The sequence below is a fragment of the Macrobrachium nipponense genome, chromosome 20 (assembly GCF_015104395.2).
Source record: "Macrobrachium nipponense isolate FS-2020 chromosome 20, ASM1510439v2, whole genome shotgun sequence".
Lineage (NCBI taxonomy): Eukaryota > Metazoa > Arthropoda > Malacostraca > Decapoda > Palaemonidae > Macrobrachium > Macrobrachium nipponense.
This window is the reverse complement of record NC_061089.1, coordinates 26469383-26485303: the sequence shown is the minus strand read 5'-3', so window position 1 is coordinate 26485303 and position 15921 is coordinate 26469383. Positions and strand designations below refer to the sequence as shown.

Genomic DNA, 15921 nt, shown 5'->3' with positions numbered 1-15921 from the left:
CACCTTTGGAAGTTTTGAGTATGCGGCCCCAGTTATCTCATCCATTTCACATTCATACCATTATCTTAAGACAAGATACCAACTGACCTGCCAGGGGTGCTGGATGATTTACACAATTTGTTGAGCAGCCACCAAAGGACCCAAGGAAACTGTGTCTAAGGACAGTCTGGGCAACCTCCTTTATGTACAAGAAATTGAAAGTGGTTTGTCCTGACAATGAACCAACTCTCAAATTTCAATGAACAGACAAGACACTTTAAATTGCTCAATATGAGTTCATTCTTCTAAACATCATGGGTTTTTGCCTTCCCTCTGTCATTAGACTCTTGTTTGTTAAATAAGGCCCTTCTGGCACTTCTTTCCTGACTTGACCTGCCTCAACGAAAAGTCTTCGTCAAACAAAATGTCAAAGAAATACAAGGTTCTAACAGAACCTTTCCATTAAACGTCCAATGAACTGTGGGTAACATTCTTTAAGTAGAACATGAAAAATGGTTCGATACAGTCACAAACCAACCATCCTGATCATTTTAACAGATATGTTCTTAATTCCCAGAAAGGCATGTATTCCTCTGATGGCCTTCCCTTCTGTATGACCCAATTGGTACAACTTGACAACAAGGAGTAGGTTTGACTGATAGCCTCAAAAAATAAAAATTACATGGAAATTTCGGACAACTTTTCCTCTGTTTGGCTTGTGTTCCCTTATGCCTACCACGTTGTACTGAGCATGACTAAAAACATCTGTCATTATGACCTGTGCTACATTGGCTCATTATCCTGGATTCTGGGGCAAATTGGAAACTGTTGTTACCAACTACTTTTGAATCTACGTAAAAAACCTGGCTATTGAGTACTCCCACTCTACCAAGGTCAGAGGAAGACAGTTTCCCCAGTCAGTTTCCTGTAATGTGACTGACGTATGGGCTCGGTGGTAACCCAGCGAGTCTACTCTGATACAGAGTATGGTTTCACGTAGTAGATCAGTTTCTTAAGTGCACCAGCCAGTTCAATGCTCCTGAGTCATCTGAAGATTACTCAGTGTGAAGTAATATTCATATACCGGATGACCCAATCACCAGTCAAGTGTGTATCACCATTCAGGTAACTACAGAGAACTCCCCTCCGTTCTGACAACAGCTCCACAAGATCTTTGTCTACTGACAGAATGCCTTTAATGGACAGAAACCTCTATAAAGGCACCCAAAATCTTAAAACTGTTAGTCTGAAAAGGGATACTGGACAAACTCCAGCCCTGAGATATTAATTCTACCTATAGGTGGTGCCTCTTCCCCACACGAACCTGGTAGAGAAGACTGTGCTAAGATAAAACCTTATCAGTGACTCATCTTGGGTCCTCCTCAATTACTGGAACCCCTTCCTCTGTTCAGGATGTGGTGGAATAGGTAGAATGGAGGGTTCGCGTAACCTCCAGGTTGTTCCCAGTATCCCAAAAGGAGTCCTCAGACTGCTCGAAGGGCGAGAACCCTGTAGCAGACAGGTCTTACAAAGGTTATCAATTATACGAACGATATTATAGGAAAACCCAAGGGAATGTCCTATGATAATAAATTCTGCTCAGACACATATTATCCTACTGTCCAAGGAATTAACCTGTTAACAAGAAAGGGCTTATTCTTCATAAGGAATTACTTTCCAACCACAAAACACCCTACGCGGTGATCGGTTACAATATACGGGCATATGTTCAATGTTACCTTCCAAAGAGAAACCCTATATTGCCAGAAACCACCATGGTGCTATTCTCAAGCAACCTACCACAGAATTGTACCCAACATCACTTCACCCGACCTCACTCTTGGATAATTGGAAATTCTCCACCTTCCTCTTCCAGAACTCATGAAGTTTTAATGACTTGCTTCAGCCAACTGAAGCTCAAACCCACTATGCTAGGTTCATGACTTCAATACTTAGAAACTAGGCCAGGATGTAAGAGACCCCTTTGAAGATGCTAGCTTAGTCTAGCAAACAACCACTTGGACTAGGCTAAGTAGGTATGGTCAATTCCGAACTGGTTAACTTATTTTAAGTTGGCAAGACCAAGTTCACACTGGCTTGGTTAGGTTAAGCAAGGTTAATTCCTCCACCAATTAAGCTAGGCTAACTCCTCCATCACTTAGGCTAGGCTAGGTCCATCAGAGAATAACGCTAACTAGTCTAGGCTAGGATAGACTAGCTTAATCTAGAAACTCAATGACTTAGGTTAGGGTAAAGTCATCCAAGAAAGTTTGGACTATACATGCTATGCTCCAACCACAACCTGCTAGGCTGAGGTGGTAAAAGTGTTCCAAATGGGTAACCTAGGTACTAGTCTATGCTTGGCTATGCTTAGAACCTTACTACTCAGACCAAGCTAAGATAGTAAAGGCATGTTCAAGTAGCAAGGCCATGCTAAGTTGACATGTATGACGTGTATGCCGGAACCAGCTAACCCAGGAGTTAGGCTAAGCTAACTAAGAACTGTACCACTCAGACTAAGCTAAGATAGTAAATGCAGGTTCAAAAGCCAAGACCGCAACCATTAGCTAGGCTAAGTTGGTACATGGATGCCCAAACCAGTTAGTTCGGACAGTTTAAGCTAAGAACTACTCAGATTAAACCAAGATAGTTGCGGTAGATTTAGACTACCTGGGGTAGGCTACGAATTTAACCACTTGTTAGGCTAAAAGGTATGACTCAATTAGCTGGGCTATAGCATCCTAGCTTACGAGTGCACTACTTAGGCTTGACTACCTAAAGTGGTGAAAGAAGTTCCACCTCCTCCTTTCGACTTGAAGTTTTCTTCATGGCCTATACACCCAAAACTCACTCAATGAGTAGGCCAGAATCTTAAGTTTATGGGATACCTATCGCCACCAATTCTTCTCCCAACAATATAAAAACCGCCTTGTGCGATCCGAGACTGAAATGTGTTCCATGAGCTATCATTAAGAAGAATGGTTCTATAATGCTTTATTGCAAAGGAACCAAGCTATCGACTAACAGTAACTACTTGTCTAAGAGGCAAAGCGTTTGGTCAATATTCTTATAGGAACAAACAAGATTATACCAAAAAGTATATAAAACAAGAGAATTCTTCTTACCTGTAAAAGTTTGAAGTTTTTTGGGTCAACCCAAGTCTGTTAATTCCCACCATGCAGACTGTATTCGATTACTAAGAGGAATCCATAGACTGGTTGCGATGGGTGCCCAAGTTGGTAGACAGCAGGTGAATGTGGCTGATGCACCTTCACTTCTCTTAGTACATAAATAAGAGGGTGACATCTCTATAACTACTGCGTGGACCTTACAGCTGTCCAGCATTGCGTGCATTGTAAAACTACGCTGTTCTCATTCTCATGATTAAACCAGCAGTTGCCAATTGGTTTGTGTTTACCTTCCAAACTTAGGATAAAACTTACACAAAACCGTAGAAATAAGCGAACTTAGTGTATCTATTTGCAATCTATATACAAATGTGAGAGCAATTGGTTTGTGTTTACCTTCCAAACTTAGGATAAAACTTACACAAAACCATGGAAATAAGTGAACTTAGCGTATCTATTTGCAATCTATATACAAATGTGAGAGCAATTTTATCATTATTGCATTACTATGACATCTAGAATTCATGGAAACAGTTTGTAAAGGCATCAGCATATGTATCAATTTCGCCTAAATTGGCAACACTGATTAACCAGTCCCCAAGTTCTTAAGAACAATTCCTACGCCCGTCACTGTTTGCACAGTTGCCTCCTACGACCGTAATGGTCCTTCAGGCCATCATATTCCTTACGACCATCATATTCCTACAACCGTCATATTTCTCGTGGTCTTCATAGTCCTTATGGCCATCATAGCTCTCATGGACGTCATGGTTCTTAAGCCCTTCATAGCTCTCATGGGCGTCATGGTTCTTAAGCCCTTCATAGCTCTCATGGGCGTCATGGTTCTTACGCCCGTCATAGCTCTACAGCCGACATGGTTACCACAACCTAGGGTATTACTGGACTGTTGACAACCTAAACGGCAACAGTCTACAGTAGATACAGTAGACTGAGCTAAACTACTGCTTAAGCTTCCTTATTCAAAATTTAACTGGAGCACGCACCGACATTGACGCTTATCCTACAAGAAAATTCACATTTCTCCAGAAGTACGTGCTCCCGAAATGAAAGCATAATTATAATGATGCCAGAAGACGAGAGGTTGGCAGCAGTAGGCTGTGACGTCATGACTACCACCATTTTGATAGGGGCTTTGGCTATGACATCATCACGCTTGATGGAAACGTGAGGCTGTTGATGGTACTCTTGTTGCCAAGACCAAGGGACCCAAACTGCTGTGGCATTGCTACTTTTTACAAGGATGTGATAGTCCTGGCTCAAAGATGAAGAAATTATTCTTCTCCTCTTGGCACGAGGATCAGTCACGAAGTCCCTGATTCTAGCATTCTCCAACTCTTCACAGCCACACTAGATCAAGCTTCCATCAGTCACTTGTTCTACAATTACAACTACTTATTGTGCTATCTTATAATAGGGGTGTGACAGTCCTGGCTCGAAGATGAAGAGGAAACTTCTCTTGGCTTGAGGATCAGCCATGAAGTCCCTATTCTTCAAGGATTGGCAGAACACACTGGTGTCAATGTCACCTAAGCTTGTTGACGCCTAAGTGGAAGGAGACAGAGGAAATGACGCTTAAGCAGAAGGAGACAGAGGAAAGACTTGAGTCTTTCCCACTATGTGTTTGTTGTATCTCCTAACACTTGCAATTTCTCTCAAAAAATGTGCTTGTCGCCAAATCCAAAAGTGTAGTTGTAAAGTACTCTTATAGCTCAAAGATGCAAAAATGGAAGCAAGTCTCCTTGTAGGCCACAGCTGTGAAGTGACGTCATGACGGGCGCCATGTTCATGACGTCACTGAGCATCTTGAATGCAAAGCCAGAACTCAACAAGAAGTGCAAGGCTGCTGTTATTCTTGTTGGCATAGCAACCTGACCCAAAAGGCTGGGGTGTTGTAATATCCGCTTCTCTACAGATGTTGATGCATTCGACCGCCATTCAGTGCATATCAGGGTAGAAGGGACATCCATAGAGTGGGACCCTGGATGACAGCCTGACGTCATATAGCAAACCAACTGTCCTTCTTGGGTTGGTACTCCTGATAAGCCTAATGCCAATTGCACAACTCCATCAACTCTGCCTACGTATCTGGAACAAAAACAAGATGGCGATGCACACCTCTCCCCACAAGGAAATGAGCACAATTAGTCAAATTTACTTCCCAAAGCAAATCCTGGTACATCCAAGCTTTGGATTCAAAGGCAAGCCATATGATATATGTGAAAATCCAAAGTAAAGGCAGTGAATTAACTGTATCTGAAGTTTATGCACCTACGACCTACTACACAATGTGTACCCCAACGTCAAAAGCGTCAAAGATAATATCCGGGCGTTTACCTGCTTCTTGTGATATTCTGGAAATCTTGAAGCATGAGAAGGTTCCATGTTCACAATAGTGCCGGAGATTCCAAACGCAACAGATTCAAAACAACAGGGGCCAAACTAAACCGGCTTTAAAAGGACGGAAGCAAAGCCCGTCTTCTCTTGAAGGAGGTAAGAAAATAACTAACGGGGCCCAGGGCAGTCCAGAGGGCAAGCTACTGAGATGCCAGGGATGCAACACCTTCTCTCTCATGAAGGAAACCGAAAGAGGTCAATCAAAATGGCAGGGTGGCTTCCCCCTAATATATGGTAAAATTTTTTAACCATAAAACAATATATCTCAATTACCTATTATTTTTCTTCTGAACCATATGTTTTGTTTGTGTGGCATTTTACGTTGCATGGAACCAGTGGTTATTCAGCAACGGGACCAAAGGTTTTACGTGACTTCTGAACCACATCAAGAGTGAACTTCTATCACCAGAAATACACATCATTAACTCCTTAAAGGAATGACTGAGAATCGAACTCGCGACCACCAAGGTGGCTGGCCAAGACCATACCGATCACGCCACCAAGGCGCTCTGAACTATATAAGAAGTAAAGGAAACAGATGGAGGCAGAAAGGAGTTAACCTAGACTATCAGGTATCAGGAGAAGCAACATTGGAAGAAAAAAGGAAAAGAATGAGTAGGTTTATAGCCTACCCTAACGAACTGTCTACATAACATATCAACCTATCATATCTTCCAATACTTCATAAATTTTCAACCCCTCATTAGACCATTCCTCATTATTTTCAAAACAAAAAATGCACTTGTGCCTCAACACCTATGCTAACACAGCCTATGTCATGCATAACCGAAACATTTGGTTTCCACAAACTTTCCTATAAAGCCCAATGCTTTCATCTCTCTTTATTGTAGATGACTTAATGCAAAAACAGAGAGGAAGCACAATACCATATAGGAGAAATTCTTCCAGAAAGTCAACATTAGTACTAATGCTGATTCACACAGGATGAAGAATTCGGACAAGAATGCAAACATTCCAGGCCCATAACAAGTTTTTTATGGAGGAGGGGGTCATTTTTCCCAAAACTGGAGCTTTTCTTCTATAAATGTCATTGCATATATAGGTACATACAAGATGAAATACTTGAAAATGTTATTTTAGTTATATTAAGAAGAAACATTGGGTATGTGGTCTATGCCCTTATACCCGATTAAATGTTATTCAAAGTACTGACTTTGGTTAACAGAATTTTACTAATAATGTTGAAAGTTAGCACTGAAATTCAAGAATATTTCCTCGGTTTTATTAATTAATTCATTTAATAATGTTGAAAGTTAGCACTGAAATTCAAGAATATTTCCTCGGTTTTATTAATTAATTCATTTATGTTAACAATAACATGCATATTGTTATGTTATATACTTTGACTTAACAACAAAAATAAAAAAACAATTATTGATTACTTTTTAAGGGGGGCGTCCGCTTATACAGAAATAATGCTCCGATTTTTATGAAATTATTATATATTATACATATATATAAGGTGATGTTCCAAAAAATACAGAAATAATGCTCTGATTTTTATGAAATTATTATATGTTATACATATATATAAGGTGATGTTCCAAAAAAAATTTCAGTGATCGAATGATTATTTTGGTTTTTATTGAAGAAATAAAAATAAATTAAAAATGTAACTCTTCCTTCATTTTTAGAGCTATTGCAATGCGGCTTTATACGTAAAAAATATATCATAGTAGAAAAAAAATGTTGAACAGTTTTTCCATTTTTTGCTTTTTTTTGGATGGGGGGCGAGGGGGAATTTTCCCCCTCAAATTTTGTTGATTTGGTTATCACGAGTTCCTCGTCAACCTAAGAAAAAATATAGCCCCAACAAAATATTCGCCTTTCTTTCCTCTTTCCAATGGTATATTTAACTTTAAAATTGGCCAACAAATAAAAAAACAGTTAGCGTTTGAAGTGCAAAAAAGTGAAAACGGAGAAAAACGGCCGTAAAGGTCAAGAAGTGTTTTTTTTGGCACCCGTGGAAAAAAAACTGATCTTTGAGCAAAACCATGATACAAACAAATGTTAAATACTCACTAGCGCTTAGTTCAGAATGCCTTTCCTTCTTTCTAATAGTTCAGAATGCCTTTCCTTCTTTCTAATAGTTCTAAGTGTTTTTTTTTTTGCTTGGTTTCCGGCACCAAGTCCCCCCCCCCCCCCCCCCCCCAAAACCCCCCCCAAAAGGGGTATTATTTGCTCGAGGCAAGGCTATCATCAAGTACCACCTGACTCTTTGTTGCCTGGTTTGAAACCAAGCAAGTAAGAGTTTGTCATCATATACTCCCTTTTCATCGTCCTTTATTACTTTCATCAACTGTGAGCGTAACTGTGAAGGTGAAAAAACCTCAGATGATTGCGCAGCAGACGACATAGAGGCAATGAGGGCGGGGTTCTCAGCGGCCAAAAAAGAGCCTCGTGTTGTTGTTGTTGGTGGTGCTGGTGGTGGTGATGGTGTTGCTGGTGGTGGTGATGATGGTGGACAGCGCTGGATACATCAGCCAACAATGGTGGTGGCAATGCGACGCTGCCACATCAAAAAAAAAAAAAAAAAAAAAAAAAAAAAAAAAAAATCCACCTTCGACCCTATGTCTCTTTTTAGCAAAATTTGCTCAACGGGCCATAGTTGCAGGATTCTGTTTCGGCATATTGTCTCACTTTCACTCTAGTATACACACAAACGTGCATAAATTGTATTTAGTTACTTGATGTAAGAAAACAAGCAAAAAACACGGTAAATAGCGAAAAAATGCTCGGAGTAAAGAGCAGCATACCTCCCCTTTTGCAACTCTGGGACACACTGACTCCCATGGCTCCCTGCTGGGCATGCTACCCGCTCAGAACACCATACACCAAGGAATCAGCCATTGTTGGTGCCAGATGTAAGAGATTAGGCAAAATAAAAATCAAAATAATTAATAAATTGGGCAGATAAAGGACAAAAGGACAATAGACATTAGGAGCCAAAGTCAGCCCTACGTCACAGTGTGAAGGGGGCGGGGCCAAAACCCCATTAATTTTAATATTTTGAAAAAATGATTTTGCCACATGATAACAGAGGCGTTGCACATATCTTATGGCCATTTAACCAGATTTTGAAAATTTCAAAAATATTCATCAAAAATCAAAGAGGAAGCCCCCCTTAAGCAGAATTCAATGAAAAGGAGTTACAGAAAATATGGACATCCATAAATTGGGGGGGGGCTTTGACTGCCCCTTGGTACAGGCCTGCATTCCACACAACCTGGTGGGAAACTAGTGATTACAGAGATAGTTCTAGTGGGTTAGCCAAGCGCTGTTTTATTTTGAATACCAATCGCCCATAACGACGTGAATATACAAGCTAACTTTCACAGTAGGTAACATTCTTTCCAATTATCATTTATATATACAATTATAATTATATATTTAAAAACAAATGAGCATTTCATACCTGAAGATAGTAAAACACGTCTGCGAATGTCCGAAGCTTCTGATGGTGGGGAACTTGTAGTATTTTCTACTTTATTGGTTACAACCTCCCCAACTTTCACTGCAAAAGTGAAAACAATTATTTTTTCTATTTCTCTTTGTTTAAAGAAAATATCCATTTTAAATATAATACTGCTGTAAATAACTATAGTCTCATGCAATGAAAAGGTCCTTAAAACTTTTAACAGATTAGATAATAGAAAATATGAACTAATAAGTCATGTTCCATAATGAAGGCACTGTATTTATAAAAAAATAAATTAAGCTGAGTGAAAAAATATAACATAAATGTAGACCTGAACCTTAGACCATACAGTGGATTAAAAGCCTTTAACATTCAATCTTTACCATTCCAGATTACATTTTTGTCAATTTCTAGTTTTACAAACACTTTGAAAACTATTCAACTTCAATTCACTTACAAAATAGCAAGTTGGAAAATATGCATCAATGTATTAAACAAAGAATAAGCAAAATTAAGAAATGACCCTGCATTCAAAAGGAAGTCCCACCTGTAAACATACCTCTTCAATTAACAAAATGTCAATACTGTCTATTTAGCCTCAAAATTCACCAAAAGTACATAAAAGATACTCCCTTGTAAGAAATGTGGGGGGAGGGGGGAGGAGAGGTTTTAATTCTGATATATGCACTGGAAAATTATATAAAAAAAATTATTAGCACTGCATTTTAAAACTGCCCTGACATCATCAACACAGGTTTTGACCTGAATGGATTAAAATTTACTCATTAGCTCCTAAGTTGCTATTGTTTCTATGAATGAAAATTATGTATCGTCATCCTAAAACCTCATTCCCAGTTCAGAGGAGAGTCCTCTGCCTCAGCGACCAGATCTGGGATTATGAACCTCTAGCTACCTGTTGAACCATGTAGTGAAAAGTTCTAACATGGGTCTTCTCCAAGTAAACAGAGGAGACAATAGGATAACCCTAGGGCATGTCCTATGATGACATTCTCTATGTAGATATGTTCTAAATATCCTACTGTAAACTTGTTCATTGTCAAAATTATTGTTCTTTAGAAGAGGATATTTCCTCGCACTGCCAAAGGAACCTGCATTTCCAACAGAGGAGACGTCCTATGAGGTGATCCTTTATGATGACATACGTTTAGTATGCTGCTCATCAGACACATCCTATGATAATAGGACAATTTCTCATTGTTATTCCAACAATACAATCTTTCATCGTTTATGTAGGGACAAACTCCTTGGATGGGAGATTTTCTCTTAAGGAACATGATTAGCAATTCTGAAGGACATGGTACAATGGTTATAAAATAATCTTTGTTACATCCCAGAAAGTCTGTATCAAAAGTTAAAGCTCATCCCCACTCAGAAATGTTAGCTTTTTGGTCAAGTGTATAAAGAATTGGAAGGTTTAACTACTATAAATTCCTATACTGCCTGGTTTCTAATGCTAGAGGCTGACAGGACCCTGTGCCTGTCTGGTTCACCATACATACCATATTTTATATTGGAAAAATTAAAATAAAAATCAATAAGTAGCCAAGCAATCAACCTTAACCAGACCATCACTAACACAGGTTGGGCTGTCACCAGCCAATGCAAAAAATGAGGAGATCCAGTGCCTAAAACATCTCATTGCCAACTAAGCCTGACCATGAACCTTAGGCACATTGCAAACTTGTCCAACAGAGTTGAAAATTTTACAAAAACAACCTGGGGACTACCATAGGGGCCCTAAATGATCCTTTGATGCTACACCTAAGACCCAGCTGGCAACAGTCAAAGCAACCAAACAGTCCATGTCATAGAAGGGGCTCAAGGATGGGGTCCTGGCAGTCCTTCAAGGAGAATTCCTTGTCTTCCCTAAAAAGGTTGCCCAGCCACAAAAAAACATTATCAGAACCTTCTCAACAGCCCTCAGTTAAAGGGGTGCATCTAACCAGAAAACTTGGGATCATGTACATACATCCACATCAATATCCTAAATTATACAGGGGTCTATTTAACCAGAATATTTGGGATCATGTACGTATGTCCACATCATACAGGGGTCCATTTAACCAGTACATTTGGGGTCATGTACGTATGTCCCCATCAATGTCATAAAATATACAGGGGTCCATTTAACCAGAACATTAGGGATAATGTACATACAGGGGTATATTTAACCAGAACATTAGGGACCCTGTACATATGTCCACACCACTGTCCTAACATAAGAGTGGAACAACTCATCTTTCCTATACAACCTATTTATCTCTGCCTGTTATAGGTGACATAATACAAAAACAGAAAACAAGCAAAATATCATACAAGAGAAAATCAACCATAAATCATCATTATTATTAATGCAGATTCACATTGTTTGCAAACGGACACAGCATAAAGAATTCTGACTTGGTGGGAAACAAGTGACTACAGAGACAGTCCTAGCAGGAGAGCCAAGCATTATTTTGTATTTTGAATGCCTATCACACCCAATGGCACGAAGATATCAACTAACTTCAGGTCAGCTTCATTCTAAATAATGACTTTTCCCAATAAGTAGTGGTACCTCGAGATACGAAATTAATCCGTTCCGAGACGGCCTTCGTATTATGAGTTTTTCGTAACTTGGAACACATTTTACATGTAAAATGGCTAATCCGTTCCAAGCCCTCCAAAAACACCCCAGTAAATTATATTTCCAGGCCTAAAACACATGTTCTAGGGTTACGAAGGAAGAAATAGGACTCCAAAAAGGCAAAATACTGTACATACTTGAGTAATATTCAACTGCATGTAATGCTCAACCCCATTTTTACTGCATATATTAGGACTTTAGCATATGTCCCTTAGCAATAAGCCTAGCCTATGTTAGCGGTTGCTACTGTAGCCTAGTCTATGATTCTGACATCTAAACCTAAGAGCTAAAAGCTTAGAATATGCCAATAAAATGCATAAATAATCAGTATGTACTAATTTCAAATAATTATTAATTAATCATTAACTATAATACACAAACAAACAAAAAACAAACCTTCCGATCGATTGTTTACATCCAGCTCTTACCCGTCTTAGAGTATCGAACGAGCGCCAAGCAATCATTTTTCCTAGCACACAGTAAGCCATAAATTGTCATTAGTATCTCTCTTCAACTAATGAAACCACCAAACAGTATAATAACCATTCATTTCTATTCTTTATTCTATCTTTACCTAATGAAGTTACCGAAAGCTATAATGAAACATGCGTATACGTAACGTAATAATAAAACAGAAGAAGAATTCTAAAAAATACGTATTTGTTGGCAGTCTGATTTATTTTATATTTTATGATATCTAATTTACAATTTTTTTTATTAAATGTATTGCATGTACTCATTTCAAATAATTATTAAGTAACCATTAACTATAATAAACAAACAAAAAAAAGCTTCCAAAAGTCTGTTTACATCCAGCACTTACGAGTATCGAACGATCGCCAAGCAATCACTTTTACACAGTAAGCCATAAATTTTCATTATCTCTCTTCAACTACTGAAACTACCAAACAGTATAATAACCATTCATTTCTATTCTTTATTCTATCTTTACCTAATGTTTTCTTTATTAAATGTATTGCATGAATAAGTTTTTCAATTTACAGCAACCTTTTACCAATAGAATACTTAAAGCACAAGGGGTAGATGCTGACCAATAGGAGAGCAGGACCTTATGGGGTGACTAGCATCAGGAACCAACGGGAGAGCGAGAGGATGGTGGCGAGTTTACTCAGTTGGCGGCGCGGGAGTTTTAAAATTGTTCTCGGTGGTCCGGGCGAATCTCGGGACTTTACAGCAACAACCTTTCGTATCTTGAAAACTTTTCGTATGTAGAGCAGTAAAATTTTTCGCATTGGCTTTCGTAACTTGGATTTTTCGTAAGTTGAGCCTTTCGTATCTCAAGGTACTATATATATGTTTGCACATTTGAATAACACCAACACAGAATTGGACAAATGTAGCACTATCATTACAACAGATTACCAAAGAACAGTAAAAGAAGCAAAGAAATAAAATGCCTAAAAGTTCCTTGGAGGATATTAGATAGGAGTTCAATGGGAAAGACCACCAGTTGATTTTGCCAACAGAATTGAAATGGTTAGACAGATGTGGTCATTTTTTTAGTGAGCACTGAAATAGTTTTTACTTCTGGTGCCATTTTGATATACATATAACAACCTTTTCATGCCAAAGAATAAATAAATAGTAAATAAAATTACCTTCCTCAGCATCTTCACTGTCTGAATACTCCTCTTCATCCAAATCTCCATTGTAAGTTGGGGAGTCAGGAACATCACCACCCATTAGCACCAATAATTTCTTTTGATACACTTTACGAGTTGATTCTGAAAACATTACAATAAATAAATTTCAAAGCAAACAAATTCTGAAAGGGGTTTCAAAAAAGTACTTGCTGTTTCATCTTGAGGATAACGTTCAACATTAGGTCTTTTTGAACAATATTTGAAAACAATTCAAGACTACACTGCATCGTTTCAAAACTTTAGATACTATATCCCTCAAAAAGTGGAACTTTATATATATATATATATATATATATAATATATATATATATATATATATATATATATATATATATATATATATAATATATAAAAAACTACTCATAAATTCAAATCTGTAGTTTCGGGGCTTAATAAGTATAAAGTATAAAGAAAATCCGCAAGAACAACAATACATATTCACGTCTTACCTACAATTGGTCCTACTGTAGCTCCTAAATCAGACAGTCTCTTGTATAACTCATCATCATCAAGCTTTGAGATGTCAAGTCCATCAACAACTAAATTCTGTTCCATATTGACCTAAAATAAGCAAATAAAAATTTGTAAATCACCACACACATTATTTTGGATGTTTAAAAGGGCTGGCCGGCTAATGCCATTTTTTAAGGACAGGACTTTGATATTCATACCACTTAATAAGGTGACTTGGGACATCTCCAAACCGCATATGATTTTCACCTCTGACCTTCGGTTTTGTGACGCCAGGGCAATTTATCCCAAAAATAACCATTTTTCAAATTCTATCTCCTCCCTTGATATTTAATATTAAGACCTGGGATTACTACCATACAAAGACCTGGTGTAGACCTCCAATCGAATGAAGTTTTTTTTTCTAAAAGTTATTTTTTTTTTTTTTGCTAGATATGAATTTTTTATTATGGTAGAAAATAAACCCTATAAATCTGAAAAAAAAATTATAAAAAAAAGATGAAACAAAAATTGGAAAAAAAAAAAAAAAAAAAAAAAAAAAAAAAAAAAAAGCGCTTGATTTGATTGTTCTATAATGTCCTTCCGAGTTATATACCAAATTTCAATGTTATAGCTTTAAAACTAAGTGAGAAGATAGATTTTGAAGGTCAATAAGTATAGTTTTGAGATATGGGTGTTCAAAGTTTTCCTTCATATTTTTATTAAGACAATGTAAATAAATGATGATTATTATGAATGTATATTTCTTTTTTGTGTATTAATAAACCAAAACTATGTTATTTATCATAATTCAATCATAAATGATGATCCCTTTGCTCATAAATCGTAGCCTGGGGCAATGCGTCAGACAAGATGGGGCACTCCTTCCTACACAACTCTCTCTCTCTCTCCTTCACTAACTCGGCTTATTACAGAGAATTTTCTTCTTCTGTATGTTAGCGAGATGTTTTCCGTGTATTTTCCTCTTGCCGAAACAAAGATAAACAAACGTAAATGCAAGAGAATGTCAGAGGTGACACTTGTACTCTCTTCTTACAAAAACAATGTTAATAAATCACGATGATTATGAATTTCATATTCCTTTTTGGGTATAAACAAACCCAAATTATATTATTTATCATAAATGAAGATCCTTTTGCTCAGAGATCGTAGCCTGGGATACACGTGCGTCATGGAAGATGGGGGTGTTACTACGTAACCCTCCCTCTCTCTCTTCACTAACTACGCTAATATTGCGTATATTATGATATTCTGTAATCATCTTAGAGCGAATTTTTTTTGTCTGTATGTTAGCGAGATGTTTTGCATGTCTTTTCCTCATTGGCATGATGAAATTCTTGCCTAAACAAAGATATACATACGTAAAAGCAAGTGAATGTCACAGGTGAAACTCGAACCTGTAGACTACTTGGGGTTTGTGCTCGCACTGAATCATGTTAGTACTTGGTAGGTGACGGACTTCCCTTCTGCGACCCATGGAATCTCTACAGATGCCATTGATCACAATTTCCTTGACAATAATTATCAAAATTTACAATAACAGAAAAAATATATATTGCATTTTTTTGTACATATCAATGTTTTTGGCTTATTGAGTTACATTTACTAATTACCCTGTAACTACGAAAGTAAGAGGAATTTTGACAAAATATTTTGTATACGTATTCTCAATTGCCATATGAAGCTCCATGAATTTTTTCATGACTTGGCATTTTTCACCCTATACCCCATAGTATATAAGGGTTCCAGCGGGCCCCCTTAAAAGCAACTATGTATGTACTGTAGTTGAATGTAATTGTATTTCAAAAATATAAAAAGGATAATCCTACAAAGTACTACTAGCATGCATAACATTGTACTTTATAAAGAGTACATTTGCAATATCAAATTATGTTGTTTTCCTTAAACATCAACAATTTGCAAAACAAAACTATTTTGCCCCCATTTATAAATAGCTTAGTTTATCCTCATTTATAAAAGTAAGTGTAAAAGTTCTTGGCATCATTTATAAAACGAAGTGTAATAATTCACATTATACATATTCTAATGCAATATTACTTGGAATTATGAGATTGGAAAAAAAATTATGGCACATATAACCAATCCACGATGGCCTCCACAAGGCAAAATCAAATGGACATTTTCATCTTACATTCTTTTTGGCAGTCTCTATACATA

The 15921-nt window shown here is 37.5% G+C and overlaps 1 protein-coding gene across 5 annotated transcripts in view; it reads right to left on the bottom strand.

Moving 5' to 3' along the window:
• Nucleotides 1-15921, bottom strand: part of LOC135223756 (lamina-associated polypeptide 2-like) — a 79009-nt gene that overhangs the window by 46386 nt on the left and 16702 nt on the right. For all 5 annotated transcript variants that reach the window (XM_064262551.1, XM_064262526.1, XM_064262542.1 and 2 more), the window contains exons 2-4: nt 13722-13833; nt 13228-13353; nt 8959-9057 (exon numbers count right to left, since the gene is read on the bottom strand). In XM_064262551.1, the coding sequence (XP_064118621.1) occupies nt 8959-9057; nt 13228-13353; nt 13722-13827 (331 nt within the window). In that variant the 5' untranslated portion in view covers nt 13828-13833. The remainder of the gene's footprint in view (nt 1-8958; nt 9058-13227; nt 13354-13721; nt 13834-15921) is intronic.